Raw genomic sequence first — 22,710 nt, 5'->3', positions numbered from 1 at the left:
GAAAAAGTGAATTGTGAGGGTTAAATTGCTTGTTTGGCTTGTGCAGAAATTAGAACATGGACACAGATAAAACGGGGCCAACACATATCTGCATGTTAACGTTTGCTCCGGGGTTTTATCATATCATGTTGAAAACCTACGTATCAGTGGATTGCACTGTCAGATACAATATTGCATGTTTTCAATTCTTTCGATTCCTTTCCCGTGCTCTCTATCTGAGCATCCGAATGAGACCAAATCTTTTAGGCACATGAAAATGAAGAAAAGTATTGATACTGCTCTTGAATTCTAGTCTTCTAGTTTGTGTCGACCGAGGATATGTGAGGTATCACTAATTCATGCAGTAAAGAACCATAGGGCATAAAGGGGTGGGAATAAGCTGGGCCTAGGTAGGCTTTGCTTAAAAATCTTAAGGCCTGAGCCTATGGCCTATCAAAGACTTTTTTTCGAGCCTGGCCTGAGCCTTCCGAAAGTCTGGCTTGGCCTGGTAGCCTGTTTAAAGGCCCGTTTCACAACAAGAGTTTTACGTTTGTTAATAAATTTATCCGTAAAGAAGCTATCAAACTTATAAGCTAACGGGTTAAATTATACTAAAATAATATTTTCAACAATGAGACTTATAATATTATTAGCTAATAGGTAGTGATGAAACTAAACGAGACTATGTTGGTTTCTTAGAGTTAGAGAGCTAATTTAAAATCACACGTCATATTAAGATATTTAAATATGTCATATATTTATTTTTAAAAAGACTTATAACTTTGAATCGTTATATAAGTCAATTTGCTTAAATATATAAAAATCTCAATAAGTATATAATATCAAGATATTATTATAAATTTGTAATATATAAACATCATCAAGGGTAAAATATATTTATACTTATCATATTTACAATTTACCAAAAAAATACTAATCATATTTACTTAAATAGGCTAGCCTGTAAGGCTTACAAAGCTTGTTGAATGGCCTGAGCTTGACCTTTTTAACTAAATAGGTTTTTCAAAAAGCCTAAGCCTTGCCTATTTACCAATTTGGCCTGGCCTGGCTTGGGCCTGTGATAGGCTAGACCATAGGCCCCTACGAACGGTCTGGCCTATTCCCACCCCGCATAGGCTAAAATGACCTTAAAAAATGGAGGCTAAACATATCACCTTGGCTTGCACCTTGACACGCAGCTTTTGTAAAGTTGTGGTGATTTATCACATTCAAATTCTTGAGTTATTAGCTATGCTAACTTTTGTTTTTCTATTTACCCTTTTTTGGTTTGATTCAGCCATGGAACTAGCTCTGTAAAATATGTATGGATATATTTGCATAGTTCCTAGTCTGCGCCCTATTACCTGTCCTTTGTGATTAATAGGTGGCGGATCGTAATTGTTAGAAAATAATGTAAAATTATTTATGTGGTTTTTACCCAATAGTTTAAATTTTAGGGATCATTGGTTAATGACAGTAACAATGACCTCGAACTTGTAAAGTACATTGAGAGCAAGTATTTGGATGAGCATGTAAAACTTGGCTAGATGTCAGCAAGATTCATCGCCCATGATCCTTAAATTAGGAAAAGATGCAATAAATTGAAAATTTCTCAATAAAGGTTGCTGTCACTATGAATATAGTTTAAAAACTAATGCTGGAAGAATGGCAACTAATTAGTAAAAGGAAGGATTAAGTTAAGTAAGTGTTTTTTACATTATATTTTCTTTAGTGCGGGTTAAATCAATTAAGAAGATAACAGAGTACGTGACTTAACTGAGATTAGTTGGAAAGAGTAGTCACAGTATCCCGTCTATTATATGCTAGTCAACTTGCTATTGTGGAGTGGCAAAATGGGCTTGCACCGTTGGGCCAGCCCGTTTGGCCCACCTTTTTTGACGGGTTGAATTGAGATTTTGAACCCAAATTTAAAAGTGGGTCAACCCAAAAAAGGTTGTTTAAAATTTCTCATTGCACATCTTTTTTTATTTCACTACATTTTCTAATGGGTTGGGTTGAAACTTTGAACCCAAATACTAAAAGTATGCTAGCCCAACCCAACCCGCATTTGGGCGGGTTGGGCCCAGCCCGACCCGCCAACCCATATTGTTACCCTTGGCACTAGAGAGCTGGATTTGACACCCCAACCCTTAGATTTCACACCTCAATTTTCGGATTTTCGGGTTCCGAATTATTTCGGAATCTTATATTCCGAAATTAATTCATAATTTGTAGTGCAAAATACATGTAACACCCCACTTTTGAGTGAAAAATACTTCGAAAACCTTAAGTTTCCGAAAGTGGGGTGACATTTCTAATGAGTGGGGTGCCAAATCTAACTCTCTTGGCACTAACATTTACATATCCAAAAGTGAAACAACAGATGAACTTTTGTATTTGCTTGTTATTTTGATTAACGCCTTCTTGAAGATAGCGAGATGCAGGAGCTGAGTAGCTGACACTTTCACTGTACTTGTTTGACTTCAACTATCTCCTCTTTGCCTTACGCTCAGAATCAATACTCACTTATCTTCATCATTAAGCTATTGTTTTTGGGAAAATCTAATAAGCACAAAAAAAGCTTTGTGTAACTTTACACAAGGGCTTCCTGACCCACTATTGAAGGTTTCCAGGTTTTTTTTCATTTTTTAGTTAATAAAATTAATTGTTGCTTATCAAAAAAAATTAATTGTTTTTATTTTTACTTTTCTCATTTTCTGATTAACAAAATTAATTATTTTCTTTTACTTTCTCATCCTCTTCCAGACTCTCTCCTTCTCCAAAAAAAAAAACCTAACACCTCTACCCAATCTAGCCGCCGCCGCCGCTGCCTCCGCCACATCTCTTCCAAATCTACACCACAATCATCCCATCTCTTCCCAATCCACGTCTCAATCATCTCTTCTCTTCTCAAATCGACCCCACCGCGATTTCTCATGTTCCCTTACCACTCTCCAACGCGTTGGGAGCTCCTCAGATCTGGTGGTTTGGGGTCGTAGCCCTGAAAGAGTTTGAACATAGGACTACAACAGAAGTCGCAGCCGTAGCAGAAGTATAAGTTGGAGCAGGGGTCGTAGTAGAAGTTGTCGCCTATCTCGCCGTCGTAGTCGTAGCTATAGCCGTAGTATCAACTCGCGTCGCAGTCATCGATGTTATAGCCACAGATCGGAGCATATACAACTCAGATCACCTCCTATCTACTTCACCGGTGAGGAAATCGATCCTCCTCTTACCATCTTCGATTCTCGTTTCTGGGTTTGCGGGTTTTGAAATTTTCTGGGTTTCTTGGTGGTTAGGGTGGGTTGGCTCAGTGTGGGTGGTGTTGGCGGTGGTGGCTTGGTGTTATTTGTTGTTGCTTCATTTTTTTTTCTGGGATTCTTCTGACTGGTTCATGTGTTCCATGGTTTGGGTTTGAGATTTCATCTTTTTGGAATATTGCAGAGGTGGTGGTGAAAAGTGAAAACGGAGAGATGGTGATCGGTGAGGGAGGAGATCTGGTGGCGGTTGTGGCGGAGGACATGGTGGAGAGGAGGTGGAGGAAGAGAGTGGTGGAACTACTGATTTTTTTTTTAGAAAAAATGAAAAGATTTTTTTGTATTAAAAATAAATCAATTTAAAAAAAAAAACAAATTACCACCTACCGGTCCAGCCCTTAGTTGTGCAAGGTTACACAAAGTTTCTTTTGTGCATATTAGATGCGCCCATTGTTTTTTTGGGTTGAATCATGGAACAAAAACAAGAGGTGCTAAGAACTCATGCTTGTTTGATTTAATTTTTTTATCAGTATGGCCATGATACGATCTTCTATTTTCTGGATATTTAACGTCACCATTTTGTAGCTGTTAGATCCCTTGTTTTGGCCTCATTATGTTACTAAGATGTTGAGAACAAAGCAGCATGAACTAATTTGTCAAAATGTGATGCAAATCAAATGCCTATTGATGAGGTACTCTAGGGACGAATGCTCATGGGTCTACAAATTTTTAAGTTATTGGATTCTGTTTATGGTTGTTTTAATACTTAATATGTGTTTTTAGTAGCTTAAAATAATGTTTTTGGAGATTGGTATTTATGTTTTAAGTTTACAAAACTGAATATGGTTTGCTAGCTCAAATTCATAATGTTGCTGATGAAGGTGTTGATTATTCTTGTTCCTGCTTCCTCTTGACAATATTGAAGGATTTGATACATTGAGCCATGATGATGAACTTCACATGGGTGAAAAAATCTACGGAAAAGAACTAATTCAAGAATTCTTAGCTCCCTATTACAAAGCCTAGAATTAACAAGAGACAAATCATCATGGTCAGAAAAAAGAAATAATCTTCCGCTTTAAAGTGGACTCCCCACCAGAATCTCACACAACGGCTTAGAAGGCAGAATCAAGCTCATCCTTCACCCACCCCTGCAATGTGTACGAAACTTTCTTCTTTGATCCCACATCCTCAATCACCCGTGAAACTTTCAAACCCTTCACAACCACAACTGAAACATTCTTCCATCAAGGGAACTTTGCAATCGAGACCAGTATAACTCATTCATTCAACCTAGCACCATCAAGCTTTCTCAATGCCTCCATTTGCATCCCTCCTATACACCATTGGAACAAAACTAAAACTCTAACGTCGTTCGTCCTTCCTATTCCTTTGAAGGAAAACACTAGCAATCCTTCCGAACAAAGCAAAGTGATATGTGATCTATTGGTAAGTTGCGTCATCTGAAAGGCCATCGATGAAGAGCAACATAAAACTTCCAAACCCATGATGTCCCTTCTTGTCCCTGTTGAACGGTCGAATTTCTCGTCACAGTCATCTTCGACTCCACCATCTTCTTCCTCAAATTAAGCATGATGCCCAAAAGAAGAGTCACTACTCCCAAGGCCAACCACTGTTGTCGTTGCATCCTGTTGGGGAGAGTCACGGCGAGGACTCATGGGTCAAGGCCAAGGGGAGACACCAAGGAGATCTTGAACACCACATCTTAACCCAAAACCTTAATGCATTAGGTTTATGAATCCATCTCCTTATAAACTCTCCCTATTACCTTGACTTCTCCGATGTGGGACTTGACTCTAACACTTGATTTCGACACATCCATAGAAGAAAGAGGAACTCGAGGCTCATCCCCAAGATGTCGCTTCATGGAATCATGGTTCAAGAGGACAAATAAAGGCAAACCAGTTAGGGGGACCTTGACTCACAAAAAAAAAGGATAAAAAAAAACCATAGCCGATCTAAAGGAGCGAGGTCTAATGGCGTGAAGCGAGCCACCGCCGCCTTGAAAGGTAGCCGCTCATTTCTTTTAATTAACTTTCTCTTCTTTTTATAGCTATCAGATCACCAATCATATTTCTTACTTATTTTTCTTCTTTTATATTTTTCTATTGAATGTGGGCGGATTAGGTGTTAAAACAACATTTAATTTCCATCAATAAGTACTATCAAACACTCCATACACACTTAATTGAGACACCTCTTTTTTTCTCTCTTTTCCGATTACGTTATATTTTATATCACATTTTTCATTTATCTTTCTTTTCTTCTTTTTTCTCATGTAAAAAAAATGATGTATTACCATTTTTATTGATTTTCCATATAGTAAGTTGTAATAGTTACTATATATATACTGTCATTATGGAGTAACCAGCTAGGGTGATGTTTTGATTCATTCATTGGTAATTGGTAATTAGATATAAGAAAGAGGAATGAGTTGGCGCCCAATAGTAAAACACACTCTCCAATCACATTAATTCTTTTCTCATTGTTGATTGCATGTAATGGGAAATGGTGGAGGAGACAGATGGCAATGAAAACCAACGAATATGCAGTACAGCAGTAGTAACCGACTGGTAATTAGGAGACTGTGTTAGTTTCATGAAAGCAGCAGGGGAAAAAGACCAAACCAATCCAGCAATCCTTATAGGTGTTTTCATGCATGGCACTCCACACCACACGCGTTATGATGACAGCCCCCTTTTTGGCATCACAAGACACCACATGAGGACCCTCATTGGTGCATGTTGAACATTGAACCTGACCCCCTCTTCTTAAATGTGCTGCTCCTCACTCCTGACTCTAATTTCGGGCTTTGACAAAATGCATTCCTCAAATTTCCCATTCTACCATTGTGTTCTTATCCAATAAGGATTAGCTGGACACATCTTTTGTGGCAACCCCTGCAATTTATGGCCATTTCTAGTGACTACAAATGACAAATCTTATAAAAAACTATATTCTGTGCCCGTCAACAACACTCATAAATTAAGCACTAGTGTTACTATAAAAGGATAATGTTTCATCCACACCTCTCTTTTGAGGTGGAGAGGTGGAATGATGAGAGAGATAAGAAGAAAAGAAAAAGTAAGAGAGAGAAAATATGAGATGTGATAGATGATAAGATGAAAGAGATAGAAATAAAAAGAGGTGAAATGAAGTGTTTAAAAAATGAGGTGTGTATATATCATTACTCCTATAAAAGTGCTGTCCACCATCAACTGTGACCTTATGATATTTTTATACTCGTTTCAAAATATATAAATAATGTTGTTTAAACATTTCAAAACTATTTATCTTAATTACTTGTCATATATTTTTATTTAATATTATGTGTCTTATTTAGTTTAAATAATAAGAGTTAGAACATATAAGAACCGGGGAATAAAGAGTAAAGGGATGAGGATTCAAATCACTGGTAAAACAGCTAATTAACTAATATTATCTTATTGATAGTCAAAATCCGACTCAAAAATGATTTCTCTAAGAATAATTAGCACCATTTTAATATTTATGGATCATCATCACTGTAAAATTTTACTATTAGTATGCCAAAGAACGAATGTGACACAATTTGGCAACAAAAAATTTCAATCCTCTCACAAAAAGTGCCTCAAAATTCCCCTCCGACCACTGTGTTCTTATCCAATAGTATCACTATGTGTAACCATGCATGGACCCACTCTCAGCACCCAATCCCCACATGTCATCTCTCATGAGCCTAACCAACACGTACCCACAGTACAATTCCAAGTGTCCTTTTCTCAAGCATTCTCACTTCATGTTGCCTCACTCTCATTGGTCACTTCTCAAAACAAAACTCTCCTTACAGACACCGTAACCCCCCTTCCATCTCTCACCAATTTCCTCTCCCTCCTTTATAACTCTCACCACTTTCTTCCTCATTGTTCATCATCATCATCTGGGTTGTTTTTGGTTTTTGGGTTACAAAAAAGGGGAAAACAGAGGATCAAAACAGAGCAACCATGATCAAGACCTTGAGTCCTTACTCAAATCCAGCAAAAACTGCTGAAATCATGTCCAGGTACAGACCAATAGCTCCAAAGCCTGAAACTTCCTCAAATTCCATCGATGAGGACTCTTCTTCTTCCTCCTCTTCCCTCTCCCAGAAGATCAAGCAATCTCCTTATCTCAGGAACCTCTGGCCACAGCTTCAGGCCAGACCCACCAGGACCAGAAAGAGAGGAAGAGCTCCCATAGCACTACCCTCTTCTCTCAAGAGACAGAAAACAACTCAAATCCTAGGTTTCTGTCCCCCATGTCATGTAACATCTCCTGTAAAAAACCTTTCTTTTCAGAGTTTTGCTTCTCCTTCCCAGCTTCCTCAACTCCCTCTCACAAATCATGGAATTGGGGTGCTGAATTGCACCTTGGAGAAGACCAATCCAGGTTTGGTGACACTTCCATTGCTTCCATGTTCTCCTACACCATCCACCAAATTGGAATTAACAAACATTGAGGTTATAGATTTGAACACCAAAGCTGAGATTCCACAAGAGAGGGATCTTTTGCAGCAGCTTCAAAAACCAGCTTCTTCTGTCATAGCCCCTCACCCAATTCGCCCAATTGGATCTTTCATAAGTGTTGGCTGCATTAGCAAAGACTCAACAACAATGTCAAATGTTGCTCTAGCTCAAAATCCCAAAAAGCCAGAGGAGCTTGAGGAAGAGGTTGAATCTGAGGCATTACCAGCTGTTATATCAGATTCCAAAAACAGAGTGAGGGTGGCAAATTCTGCATACAAAGAGATGGTGGGTCAGCCAGAATGTCCTTGGCTTGAGTCCATGGTTCAATGTGCTTCATCATCATGCAAGAGCAAGAGGATCAGTGGGGAGGTAACTCTGCATCTCTGTGATTCCAGCATTCCAATTTCATCAAATGGGTTCTCTTGCTGGGTGAGGATTGAGTGGCAAAGTGAACAGAGGAAAAGCTGTGTCAGTGCTTTCTGTGATGTTGTGAAGCTGTGCTGTGATTCAAGGGACTACCTCTTCACATGGAGGTTCCATACCAAGGAAGGTTCTCAATCCAGCAATGGCAAGGCTAGGATTATGAGTAGTAGTAAGTAGTAACTTTTTTTTTTTGATAAGTAGTAACTTTTTGTCTGCTAGATACATATATATGTACTTAGTTTAGTTAATAGTTATATAGTACTTAGGATCAAGTATAGTTTTCTAAGTTTCTTTTTACTGAAATGTCTAAAGTGAAGTGACCTTGTGCTCAAAATGTGTATCAATGACCAAGCTATTTACTATATAATCTAGCCTATAATCTATTTTCCATATCTAAACCAGCCATGTTGAGTTTTTGTGGTTGGGACTTTGGAGTCCTTGTATCTCACTGACACTGACAGTCTCTCACTCACTGACCGTCTCTCACTCTATTCACTTACAACTTAGAGACTAATTTCTTGCTGGTTAACTATGAGACTAATTCATCGCTCCATAATGAGCACCCTAAATTGATCAGTTTGAGTCTTAAATCATTCTAAAAAAATGTGTGAAAACAAAAATCCTTTCCAAATTCGAACATATTAAGATTCGTTTATTTTTGTCAGGAATGATTTCGTCATCTAGGACAAGTGGTTCTCTAACTAATCCACGAGAGTTTATAATAAAGAAATAAATTACAAAATCTATATCCCACCTATTATAAATCCTATTGGTTCATTAGAGGTCAAGTTACCCAATGATTTTGAAAACTCTCAACAAAATTTTTACCAAATTAGAAACTATAGAGTAGAGCTTATCCACAGTATTATTTGGCATTTACCCTTTAGTGGTGATTCATAAAGAGGTAAAGTTACCCAATGATATTGAAAACTCTCAAAATAAAATTTTACCAAATTAGAAACTATAGGGTAATGTTTCAAAAAAGAAACTATAGGGTAGAGCTTATCCACAGTATTATTTGGCTTTTTTTTTGAAACTTATATTATTTGGCATTTACCACTTAGTGGTGATTCATAAACCATTAAACATTGCTGAACCATTTTTGCTAAACCATGAGAAGTGCTAGTGAATGGACTTATACACTTAACGCTTTAATGTAGTTTTATGCATTTTTTAACCCAACAATTTTTGTGGTAGTTTTTATCGGTAGAATTTTTTTTTAACTTTTCAGTTTAAGTCATGGAAAACCGCCACAAAAATTAGTGTGGTAGTGGTAGCTACCACCAATCTACGTATTAGGATGTAATAAAATTGTTGTTGCTCTCAAAAGTGAGAAGATCTGGAATTTAAGAAGAAAACCGATTGATGAAAAAGAAAGAAGAATATGTATCATGTTATAAAATTGTTGTTGCTCTCGATAGTGTGAAGATTAGGAATTTCGGAAGAAAATTGATTGATGAAAAAGTAAGAGAAACATGTACTCCCTCCGTTCCTGATCTTTTGTTGTTTAAGGTTCTGCACATTGTTTAAGAGTGCAATCATTGATATATTTGTTGACATAAACATCCCTATTTAATGTAGAGTTAAAGTGAAGAAAGAGAATTATAGTTATTGGTTTAGAAACTTGTTATGATTTTGATTGGTGAAAATAAGAGGTGGTAGGTGAGAGATATAGTATTAAATGAGGGTATACATGGAATAAATTGAGAAAAAATGCATTGGGTTTGTAAAACAACAAAAGTTTTGGAATTTAGACCAAAAGTTAAAACAACAAAAGATTAGGAACGGAGGGAGTATCACATTATCAAGCTGCCTTTCCGGAAGCGGTGACACGGTATCATATATGGAAACCGGTTAGTAATTTTGGTTAGTTGTACACGTTAAAGCATAATTTATTTTGAACTAATTTTGAGGGAAGTGATGTGAAATACATGACTTAAAGGAAAAAAGGATAGATAGTTTAAAAAATACAAAAAAAATAAGGGATTGTTTAAATCACCCTAGTTAGTCACCCTTGATTAGATGTCTCAATAACATTATAACACGTGTCGTCATAGATTTCAACTCATTTATTTTTATTTTTTATAATACTTGTACTGTTATCGGGCTTACAACTTTTATATTATGTGGGCTTACCGAATTTGTACTATTGGGCCAGGCGACCCATGACCCGATCGGGTCAAAACACCATAATATATAAGGAGGACACCGCCCATGCGGTGGGGGATCCAACACTTTTTTACTCATTTGCTATCTTGTCATTTTCTACTTTTGTTGCCTAATTGCTTAGCCCTGACCGGAGATTTAGACCGGAACATTGGCGCCCACCGTGGGGCCGAGGAATTCAATCCTAGGCTTCAAACTCACTGAAAATGGTGAATCGATCTGGAGCAAACGGAAGGGACAATCATGTTAACCATGAAAATGTTCCGCCCGACATTTTGCAACAGATCATGGCGGATCTAACTGATCTTCGTCAACACAATCAACAACTGCAAACTCAACTTGCTGAGATCAACCAAGATCGGGGCTTGCATGAGGGCGATCGTAGAATGGCAGAGATGGTGGTAGATTTCCAACCGTTCACAGAAGACATTGCAAACACAACCGTTCCAGATAATTTGAAGACTTTGGTTCTTGATTCTTACTACGGAGATTCTGACCCCAAGGATCATTTGGTGTATTTCAACACCAAGATGGTTATTGTGGGCGCTTCAGATGCTCTGAAGTGTAAAATGCTTCCTTCAACTCTTAAGAAGTCAGCAATGACTTGGTTTACAACGCTCCCACCGCGTTCAATTGCAGGGTTCATGGATTTATCGGCGAAATTCTTGTCCCAATTTTCAACTAGTCGCGCCCAGAAAGTGACTCCAGCAGCCTTGTTTAATTTGCAACAGAGGCATAATGAAAGCCTTCAATCCTTTATGGGGCGTTTCAATCAATTGTCCGTGCATTTGGAGGATAAAATGCCTGAAATTTGCATTGCGGCTTTTGAATTGGGTCTTCAATCAGGAAGTTTGAACAGCAGTTTGAGTCGTAAGCCCGTGGAGACAATGGCGGAGTTGCGAAGCAGGGTACAGGGTTTCATTCGGGAGGAGCAAAGTGATCGCATAAAGAGAAACCGTAAAAGTGCGGCGGTAACTGGCCAACAACAGCAGTTAGATTCGAAAAAGGCGGTGGTTAATGATCAGCGTTCGGGCGGAGCGGTTACAAAAGGAGAGAGAGGTTACAATAATTCAAGTCGTTTTGATAACCGCTCTAATTTTCGCAATCGTGTTCAGCCTTATGGAAATCGTGGTTATGGATCGATGACGTGGACCAGAAACCAACAAGACAGGTCGACCCCACTCGCGGTTAATTTAACTGAAGCATTGCACATGTGTCTGGAGGCAAACACAATTCGTTTTCCTAAACAACCAAAACGCCCACCAGGCAACGTGGACAGGAGTAAGTGGTGTGAGTACCACCGAATCGCGGGACACAATACAGATGATTGTTTTACCTTAAAGAAAGAGATTGAGGCATTAATAAAAGCAGGCTACATGCGTCAACTGGATGGGCGAAAGGAGTCAGAGGGAGCTGGAACCTCAACGAAGCGTGATGATACAGGGAAGGAAATTGAAGAGTCTGAACCAAAGAAGCAAGCTGGAGGTGAAACTAAAGGGCGCATTCATTCTATATTTGGAGGATTTCGAGGAGGAGGTATGACTAATTCTTCAAGGAAAAGGTATGTTCATTCCATTAATGTTGTCTATACAAATGATTGGGGAAACTGGGGAATCAATCAGCCCGATATTACATTTACTGTTAGCGATTTTGAGGGAGTACAGCCTCATGAAGATGATCCCATCGTGGTGATGTTAAAAGTTGCTGATTACGAAATTGAGAGGGTACTGTTGGATCAAGGGAGTTCTGCAGATTTGATATATGGCGATGCATTTGAAAAGTTAGGGCTTACGGAAACTGATCTGTTACCGTATGATGGGGCGTTAGTTGGTTTTTCAGGTGAGAGGGTATTTGTTAGAGGATATGTGGAGCTAAATACTGTGTTTGGTGAAGGTAAAAATGAGAAAGCTTTTGCTATTAAGTTTCTTGTGGTACAGTATACATCGCCGTATAATGTGCTTATTGGAAGACCATCGCTCAACAAGCTTGGGGCGATTATTTCAACAAGACATTTAACAGTTAAGTATCCATTGATAAGGGCGGAGTTGGAACTTTGAAGGCTGATCAGGTGGTTGCTAGGAAGTGCTATTCTGACAGTTTCAAGCAGTATGGTCACATGGGGAAAAGAGCAGTGAAGGAGGGACATAGAGTTTTTGGAGTTGATGTTGATCAAGATGAGGTTAGTTTGGACCCGAGAGAGGGTTTTTCAGATTTCAAGGTGACCCCGGAAGAGGAAACGAAGACAGTGAAGGTGGGCGAAAGGAATTTGAAAGTTGGGGTAAATTTAACTTCAATTCAGGAAGGCAGACTGGTGCAATTGTTAGCTGAGAACATGGATTTGTTTGCTTGGAGTGCACGCGATCTTCCAGGAATTGATCCAGAGTTCATTTGCCACAAATTGGCATTGAACCCTGGTGTGAAGTCGATCGCCCAGTTGAAGCGTAAAATGGGCGAAGAGAAAGCACTGGCGGTGAAAACAGAAACTAACAAGTTAATTGATGCAGGTTTTATAAGGGAAGTGAAGTATCCTACTTGGTTGGCTAACGTTGTCATGGTCAAGAAGAGTAATGGAAAGTGGCGAATGTGCACAGATTATACGGATTTAAACAAGCACTGCCCAAAGGATTCATACCCATTGCCAAACATAGATAAGTTGGTGGATCGGGCTTCGGGATTTGGAATGTTGAGTTTGATGGACGCATATTCGGGCTATCATCAAATTCGAATGTATGCGCCAGATGAAGAGAAAACAGCATTTATGACGAATCAAGCGAATTATTGCTATCAAACCATGCCATTTGGGCTTAAGAACGCAGGAGCAACTTATCAACGATTGATGGACAGAGTCTTTGAAAAGCAAGTGGGGCGTAACATGGAAATTTATGTGGATGATATGGTGGTCAAGTCAGAGGAAATGGACGGTCATTGTACGGATTTGGCTGAGGCTTTTGGAGAAATCAGGAAGCATAACATGCGTTTAAATCCGGAAAAATGCTCTTTTGGAATTCAGAGTGGAAAATTTTTGGGCTTTATGATTACTCGGAGAGGAATTGAAGTTAATCCGGATAAGTGCAAAGCAATTCTAGAAATGCAGAGCCCAACATCAGTTAAAGAAGTGCAGAAGCTAACAGGAAGGATTGCGGCTTTGTCACGATTTTTACCATGCTCAGGGAGTAAGGCAGCTCCGTTTTTTCACTGTTTGAGGAAGAACAAAGCTTTTCAATGGACAGATGAGTGCGAACAGGCTTTCCAAACTCTAAAGGAGCATCTAGCTAAGCCTCCCATATTGTCAAAACCAATTCCAGGTATTCCGTTGTCAATTTTCATTTCCATATCAGATAATGCTGTGAGTTCTGTCTTATTGCAAGAATGTAAAGAGGAGTTGAAAATTATATATTTTGTGAGCCATGCTTTACAAGGGGCTGAGATAAGGTATCAAAAAATAGAAAAGGCTGCACTAGCCTTGATTATCACCGCCCGGAAGTTGAGGCCTTATTTTCAAGGTTTTCAAATCAAAGTCAAAACTGACTTTCCCCTACGCCAAGTACTTCAAAAGCCTGATTTAGCAGGGCGTATGGTTTCTTGGGCTGTTGAATTGTCAGAATTTGGTATAGTATTTGAGAAGGGACAAATAAAGGCGCAGGGCTTGATCGATTTTGTGAATGAGATGTCTCCGGAAGAAAGAGTACCAGAAGAAGTGGCATGGTTTTTGTCTGTGGATGGGTCATCAAATCTGAAAGGAAGTGGAGCTGGTGTAGTTTTGGAGGGACCAGGTGGAGTAATTATTGAGCAATCTCTCAAGTTTGACTTCAAGGCGAGCAACAATCAAGCAGAATATGAAGCAATAATAGCAGGGGTGAGGCTGGCCTTGGAGATGAATGTACGTTGTATTGTAATAAAAACTGATTCTCAGCTTGTGGCAAATCAGATAAAGGGAGATTATCAGGCGAAGGATGTTCAGTTGGCTAAGTATTTGGTAAAGGTTCAGGAATTGTTGAAGCAGATGGACAAGTTTCAGGTAAATCATGTTCCGAGGGAGGAAAATACAAGGGCTGACATACTATCCAAACTTGCAAGCACGAAGAAACCAGGTAACAACAAGTCTGTGATTCAAGAGACTTTGAAGGGTCCAAGTGTGAAGGAGGATGATGTTATGATGGTAACGGGCGGAGCAACTTTAGATTGGATGGATAGAATTCGAATGTGCTTGGAAGCGGATGGATCAGATTTAGCTTTGTTTTCAAGAGACCAGATACGAGAGGCGAGTCGTTATACAATGATGGGTGGACAACTTTACAGGAGGGGCGTAGGAATACCATTGTTAAGGTGTGTTAGTAAAGAGGATGCAGAAAGGATTATGTTTGAAGTGCATGAGGGGGTTTGTGCTAGTCATATAGGAGGAAGATCTTTGGCTTCGAAAGTGTTGAGGGCAGGATTTTATTGGCCTACGTTAAAGGGCGATTGTATGGAATATGTTAAGAAATGTGAAAAGTGCCAAGTTTTTGCTGATCTTCACAGGGCACCTCCTGAAGTTTTAAGTTCAATGAGTTCTTCATGGCCATTTGCAATGTGGGGCGTAGATATTCTGGGTCCATTCACTCCGGCAGGGGCGCAAGTCAAGTTTGTTTTGGTGGCGGTGGATTATTTCACAAAGTGGATTGAAGCAGAGTCAATGGCGAAGATTACAGCTGAGAAGGTTAAAAAATTTTATTGGAGGAAGATAATCTGCAGGTTTGGAGTGCCAACAACCATTGTTTCTGATAATGGAACACAGTTTACAAGCAGGAAGGTTAGAGATTTTTGTGCAGAGATGGGAATTGAGAACAGGTTCGCCTTAGTTGAACACCCGCAATCTAATGGGCAAGTTGAAGCAGCAAACAAGGTGATTTTGAATGACGTAAAGAAGAGATTGGGCGAAGCAAAAGGATTATGGGCAGATGAATTGATCACAGTGGTTTGGGCTTACAACACAACACCCCAATCCACTACTGGAGAGACACCTTTCAAGCTTGCTTACGGAGTTGATGCAATGATTCCAGTGGAGATACAAGACATGACTTTTCGAGTGGCTACATATGAAGAAAACCAGAATCGGGAAAATGTTCTAGTGGACTTGAACTTGGCGGATGAGGTAAAAGCAGAAGTCCGTTTAAGGGAGTCTGCAGTCAAACAAAGGTCAGAAAGGCGTTATAATACACGAGTGGTACCCAGGAGCATGAAAGTGGGCGATTTGGTATTGCGAAGAAAGGCAAAAAGTCCAACCGATTCAAAGCTGACACCTAACTGGGAAGGTCCCTATAGAATTCTGAGAGATTTGGGGCAGGGGGCTTACCACTTGGAGGAGTTATCTGGGCGCAGGGTACCAAGGGCATGGAATGCACAACACTTGCGCTATTACTACAGTTGAAGTTGTGTTCTGTTTGTTTTGTTTCAGTGTGTTTTATTCTGTTCAAAGACTACGTCGTGTTCGTTGTTTGTGGTTTCTGTATTTGTTTAAGTGTCAAGACTATGTGGTTTGTCTATTAAGACTTGGTAGCATGCACTCTTTTCTCTACCCATTAGGGAGAGTTTTTAACGAGGCATGATGTTAATTGTTAATGAAAAAACAGGTGTGCACTCTTTTCTCTACCCCAGGCGGGAGAGTTTTTAACGAGGCATAACCTTTAAAAATTTCTTGAGTGCTTTGTTAGCATTTAAGTTACTTTTCAACTTAGGTCTATCAATTGGGCGATTCCAGACAATTGAGAAAGAGTAAGTCTCTTAAAACTAGAGCGTTTGACCACGAATTCATAAGCATAGCCTTAACTTGGATTAAGCTTGTCCAACTTAAGCACAAAGTCTCCAAGCGAGCAAATTTCTATATCAGAACAAATTGCGCTTCTGATCTTTTTATTTTTGATTCACTTCAAAATGCAAAGGCCTTGTGAATTCAAAGAATAGTTGTTAAAGAAAAATCAATTTTTTCTTGAAACAGAAAATTTTGAATAAGCCCAGGGCTTCGAGTTTTGTAAGAATCTGTCAAAGCCTTCTTTATAAGGTAGACAACTTGTTAAGATCAACGCCTTTGTGGATAAACGAGTCCAGAAGAGAGGTATTTTCGCAGTACGTTATTTTCATATTCTTATACTGTTAGAGCAGTACTTTAAGTTTAGAGAACACAATAACTTTCGAGTTAGATTACTGAGTTATTACTTTTTAAGAAGGTATGGGAGATTTTAGAGGAAGATAAGTGATTTTAAAGCATAGTATAGGGGTGACACTTTGAACTTAAAACTTTGTTGCATTAAAATTAGAGGGGGCGTTACATTTAATTTAAAGCGGGGGCTGCAGGAAGTAAAAAGCAGGAAACTAAGTCAACCGTTTGGTATAAGACCAACGGGAAACAAAATACCATTTCAACTACTTTTCTCAAAAGGGGACTAATTTTTTTCCCCTTCGCCCTCTTTGTTGTTGTCGTTGTTGTCTTTGTCTTCTTCTTCTTCTTCCTCTTCTTGTTCTTCTTCTTCTTCCTCGTCAAAGTTGGGCGTGACTAATCTTCCCTCGATGATCCTAGCATAAGGATCAATACCTTCGGTCTTGATGGGAATGTCAGGGTTGAGGAGCAAAATTTGTTCTTTGGCCTTGTTAAAGCCAGCTTCAAGTTGGGAAAGGATGGAAGCCTTCAAGGAGGTGGTTTCGGCGGAAAGGGTAGCAACGGATTCCTTCAAATTCATGTTCTCAGAGACGAAAAGATCTGCCTTTTCCTTCATCTTTTTATTTTCTTCTTCTTTCGCCTTCATCAAGGCTTGATCATCTTGGAAGGCCTTCTGCAGTTTCTCAAGTTCCAAAGTCAGATCCGCGACTTTCTTCTCACTGGCTTGATTAGACTTTTCCATCAACTTCATAGCAGATTTCAGTTTGGCATTTTCCTTCTCTTGATCTTCAAGCTTTTTGGAAGCAGAAAGCCCATCAAACCCATGAGATTCAATCTCAATCATTTTGGAGATGGCCGCAATCTCTAAGCCTTTAGTCATCAAAGCTTGACACGCTTCTTGAAGGCCGATTTTCCTGATTCTCTCCCTGTCAGCCTCAAAAACCAGGTTAGTGTCCACCAAGGAGTTAAAGTTAACGCGAGAATCCCAGAGTGAAGTGACGTCATCGGAAGTCATATCCTCAAATTCTTTAAGGGCGTATTTCCACGAAGGGGGTGGGGCGCTGGAAGATCCATGTTGATTTCCTCCCTTTGTTGTGAATCCCTTCATGGACGTTTGGATAGGAGTTTTCTCAGTGGTCTTCTCAGAGGCTTGATTCTTTCTTTTCTTTTTTGGGGGCTGACTCCTGTTTGATTCTGAATGACTTCCTTCTCGCTCAGTCAGAGTTTTGGCAGGAGAAGGCTTGTTTTTCAACGCCTGTTGCTCACGACGGAAGCGGAGGATGTCATCTTCAGAAAGGCGTGCCATCTTAGCTGAAATGGATAAGAAAATATATTAAGTCAGAAGTCAGTGAAAAAGATGCAAGTTAGAAATACAAAAGGGGCGGTCCTTACCAACAAATTTTGCTAAGTTTCTTTTTTTGAATGCATCGTAAAAATCTGTGAGGTTTAGATTAATCGTTGACAAGAAGTCAACTTCCAGTTTTTCATCAATTGTCAGAGAAGTTTCGGGTACTTTGTAAATAAGTTCAGGCTTATCAGTCCAGTAAAAGGGGAATCGGGGGGTGCCATCATCAAAGTAGAAAATATCTCTATTTTGTTCAGATTCTCTAAGTTTGAAAAATTTGGCTTTCCAATGTTTGTAATTGCTCCTAAAAAGGGTAAATAAGCCACTCCCCCAAGCGGAAGATAAAGAAATATATTCGCCTTTTACTTTCATTCCAGAGGTTTCAAAGAAGGAAAAGAACTTCTTGCAGGTAGGGACTATATTTAAGCAGACGCATAACAGTTCAAAAGCTCTAAGGTAAGCCCAACCATTAGCAGAGAGTTGAGTTGGGGCGATGTTCATTAGAGTTAGGCTAGAACAGGTGAAATCGGAAAGGGGAAGCTTGTACTCAAGATCTAGGAAGATGGTTTTGAAGAAATAGGTATGATTTCTGCCGTTGGAGTCAGGTTTTCCAAAACAACAAGGTTCATCAGGGTCACAGGCAATGATGTCTAAATGGGCATCATTTCCGTCAGCCCTAAAAGTGTATTGGGTTAACAAATCCAGTACTTTGGGAATGGTACGAAATTCACTAAACCTAGTTGCGATTTTGCGTGAGATCCATAATGAATCAGCGGCTGTGGATTCCTTACGGTTTTTAGGTGCTTTACAGGGATTTTTGGCAACCATTTTGGAGAACCTACCTGAAATTAAAGAAGAGGGGGGTTGTCAGGGTAGAAATGTGATGAATAAGTTGTTATAGGTATGTTAGGCAGCCAGGTTTCAAATTCTGGGTAAAATGATTTATGTGCAGAAAATTTTGGTATGATTTCTAAGTTTAGGAGAAGGAGCAGCAGTAGATGAAGTGTAAAAACTTAAGGTTGATAAATAAGTACTTGAAGGGAATGAGGATTTACCAGGAGAAAATTGTAGAACCTTGAGGGAGGTGAAAGCGTTTTTGTGAGAATTCCTGAAAGTTCTCCAGGTACTTGAGACAGAGCAGCGAATATCTTTTGAAATTATGGAGAAAATTACTAGAAAGTTGGGAAGGTAGAGGATGGTAAGAAAAAGATTTTGGGTCACGTTTTATAGTGTTAATGGGTTCCAGGCGCGTCGATTCATATGCAGGCAGAATCAATAAACTTTGAGACGTGTCTCTTAAGGGGCCTTTAATTTTTACCTTGGAAACGTTTCTGGAAAGTAAACGGGTTTGCGTGTGGATAGAGTTGAGAATAGGTAATTATTACTTTTGTGCCGTTTGATAGAGTTATGTCAGTGGAAATTAAATGCTGAGTGGAGGTGAATTTTGGGAAACGTCAGGCGTCGTTTCACCATGGGGTTTCAAATTTCAAAATATTTGCATATCTTATCTGTGATTATGACAGGAATATGACAGTGAAGTGATGGGAAGAGATCTCGGTCAGAATCTTAAAAAAGAGAGCAGGTGGAGTAACTTCAATGATCGACAAGGGCGAAGCTCCTTTCTACTTATCAAAAAAAAAAAAGGGCATAGGTTCTTTTACTTGTTACAAGGGCGAAGTTGATGTTGTTTATTAAGGGCGAAGTTGATGTTGTTTATTATGTATCATCTTTTGCTTGTAACAGTTGTTTAGGCTTAGTGTTATTAACTTTATATGTTAAGGGGCTTTGAGTATTGTATTGTGGGCTTACTTAAAAGACACACTGCACCTTAAAATGGCTTTTAAGATTAGGTGTCTTGTGGGCTTGTGTACTGTTATCGGGCTTACAACTTTTATATTATGTGGGCTTACCGAATTTGTACTATTGGGCCAGGCGACCCATGACTCGATCGGGTCAAAACACCATAATATATAAGGAGGACACTGCCCATGCGGTGGGGGATCCAACACTTTTTTACTCATTTGCTATCTTGTCATTTTCTACTTTTGTTGCCTAATTGCTTAGCCCTGACCGGAGATTTAGACCGGAACAATACTTCTTTTATGAAATAATATATTAGCACAATGAGCAAATCAATTAGGATGATAACATAGAAGTCTTATTCAAAAAAAAAAACTCCAAACATTATTTTTAAGCTCTTTAAAGTGTCACATGGACTTTCTCCAATGGTAAAAAAGTAAGGTATGTTTGCATAGTGATAAGATATTCTTAGGATGCTCTCATTATAAATACTTTTATGACGTAATAAAAGCGTTGCTGCTGACAAAAGTGAGAAGATTAGGAATTCCAGGAAAAAGAGCAGAAATTGATCAAAAAGTGACTGGGCATTTATCACATTTTCATGCTGCCTTCACGGAAGCGGTGACACTTGTGAAGGTAGGCTTAAGCGTCTATACAGCTCGTGAGCATAATGCTATAAGCCTGCCCGATTGTGAGACCGACTGGTTTAATAAAGACGAAAGTCGGCCATAGTGATCCGGGAGTCCTGTGTGGAAGGGCTCTCGCTCAACTGATCAAAGGTACGTCGAGGATTACAAGCTGATGACTCCCAAGAGCTCTCATCGACGACTGATCCTCTCCATCAGAGGATCGGACGGTTGTGGTGGGACGTATGACACTATCTGATTCATGGGAATGAGAGCCAAGGACATGGTCGGCATGAGGTTTTCTTCACATTTGTACGTTAGGGCGCCCCTATCTCGAACGCCTTGTTTGGGTCGAGTTAAGTAAGGATTGGTTACCTAGTGATTTACAACCAACCACCCTCACTACACACTGTATATATCTGTCTACTATTGATTGAGGTGCAAAAAGAAAAGAAATGGAGTTTTTTCTCAAGCTTCCTCTTCTTCCTCAAAGCACTTTGACTCTTTAAGAACGAGAGTTAAAGGAAGAAATTGATTGACTCAAATTCCCCGCCCTTCTTAACGAGACCAACTCGTGTGTAAACGACCATCTCGAAGGCAGGCCAGATGGAATAAATAAAGTGCCCTATTCGAAGGGTCTCAAGGCCGACCATACCCTAAGGGTCAAATCCCCTAGTCTCAGCTAACCTAACGAGCTTCTATCCGGTCGGTGCCTTGTTTTGCCAAGTAATGAATGGCATGTATCATGTTTGGAAATGTTTACATTTACACATTAATGTTGAATTAATTTGAATTAATTTTTATTTTTGAGTGAGGTAATGTGAAAAATCAAAATACGTGACTTAATAGCAAAAATAGACCAGAGATGTATCTTATAAGAATGAAGTTTTTACCTGCTGGAAAGACTCAAACTATAGAATGAGTCCTCAAATGTTAGCTCAAGTGGTAAGAGTTAGGGGACATAAGAGTTTGGGAGGATGAAGGAGAGTTTGGGAGGATGAAGGGTCCAGAGTTCGAACCCTGAGGATGACTAATTTACTAACAACTAACATTTACCTATAAAAAAAATCTTATGAGAATGACGTTTTATGTGAGAGTGAGAGGATTCATTATTAACCATCAAAGTATAGTACACGTCAATTCATGGATCATTAAACACTGGCCAAACCATTTTCAACATCTATTTTCTGGTGGTTTATAATCAGTAGAAAAAAAATTAAATTTATACTTTGAGACGGTTCTAATCACTCACAAAGTGGATGTTGATAGTCCCCGAATAATAGCTAAAGTGGTGAGAGCTATGAGATATATGGTTGGAGTGGGGAAGGTCTAGGAATCGAGCACTGACGAGTGCAATTTACCTTTCCAATGTAAAAAAATAAAAAAGTGGATGTTGATAATGGCAACTACACTGCTACCGGTCTTCTTTCCCTTACCATTTAAGGTCATATTTATATTATTTAGGATGTAATAAAAGGGATGTTGCTGATAGAAGTGAGAAGATTATGAATTTCAGAAGAAAGAGCGAAAATTGATGAGAAAGGAAAGGAACATGTATCACATTCTCATTTTTCCTTCATAAAACATGTTTGGAAATTGATTAGTTATACACAACAAAGTAGAATTAGGTTAAATCAAAATTAATTCAGATTTTCTTTGACACACACAGACAAACTAAGTTATTGCTCGCAGATTATTTTATAATTAATTTTAAAATCAAAATCAACCGGGCACAAAAGCTTTTGCAAGTAATTTTGGAGTATAAGAGGAAAATTAAGTTAATTTGAAGTTGTTTATTTGTGATTTAGGAGAAGAAAAAAATAAGGGAAAACCCCGGAAGCTAACTAAGTTTAAGAGGGATCATTTCAATAGCTAACAACATCAATATGAGGATATCATATCTGTTAGTAAATAATTACCTAAAAAGTTTAAGCTATTCAATAAAGTTCACATACATGAGTAATTATATTTCTAACATTCTTCCTTACGAAATGGTTCACTTGAGATTGAAACGTGAACAATACTCATGTTCATCTATCATGAGCTACAATTTAACCTTTTTTTAATTAAGAGAATTGGGGGCAACAATGATCGAACTCTTAATTATTTAGTCATTGATATTCTGATGAGCAATGCTATAGGGTACGAAGAAAGAGGTACGACTGATGCACGAGAGTCATTTTGTGGCGGTTTTGAACCGCCACAAAACTACAACTGTCAAAAAAAAAAAAGCTACGGTTTCTGGCGATTTTAAACCGCCAGAAAGTGTTTCGTGCGTGGTGCACGAGGCCCAAGGTCGTGCCCCACAGCATTTTCCTATTCTGATACTATGTCAAGAATGAATTATACCAAACACTTAAAGTTATTGAATAAATATAACATAAATAATAAAATTTCTAACGGTTTCCATAGCTTGGAACTAAAGAAACCAACAATTTCGTAAAAAAAAAAAAGAAACCAACAAGCCAATGCTTAGAAA

General features: G+C 38.9%; 1 protein-coding gene across 1 annotated transcript; it reads left to right on the top strand.

Moving 5' to 3' along the window:
- The first annotated feature begins 7,237 nt into the window (after positions 1-7,237).
- LOC130718969 (uncharacterized) lies at positions 7,238-8,338 on the top strand. The gene has a single exon (XM_057569623.1). The coding sequence runs from the start codon at positions 7,238-7,240 to the stop codon at positions 8,336-8,338; it is 1,101 nt and encodes a 366-aa protein (XP_057425606.1).
- The last annotated feature ends 14,372 nt before the right edge of the window (positions 8,339-22,710 follow it).

Source organism: Lotus japonicus, chromosome 5, assembly GCF_012489685.1.
Source record: "Lotus japonicus ecotype B-129 chromosome 5, LjGifu_v1.2".
Lineage (NCBI taxonomy): Eukaryota > Viridiplantae > Streptophyta > Magnoliopsida > Fabales > Fabaceae > Lotus > Lotus japonicus.
The sequence above is the reverse complement of the archived record's forward strand: the minus strand, read 5'-3'. Positions and strand labels throughout refer to the sequence as shown.

Bases quoted from the DNA above. Each gene is read 5' to 3' on its own strand.
- LOC130718969 (XM_057569623.1), top strand. From the start codon at position 7,238: ATGATCAAGACCTTGAGTCCTTACTCAAATCCAGCAAAAACTGCTGAA.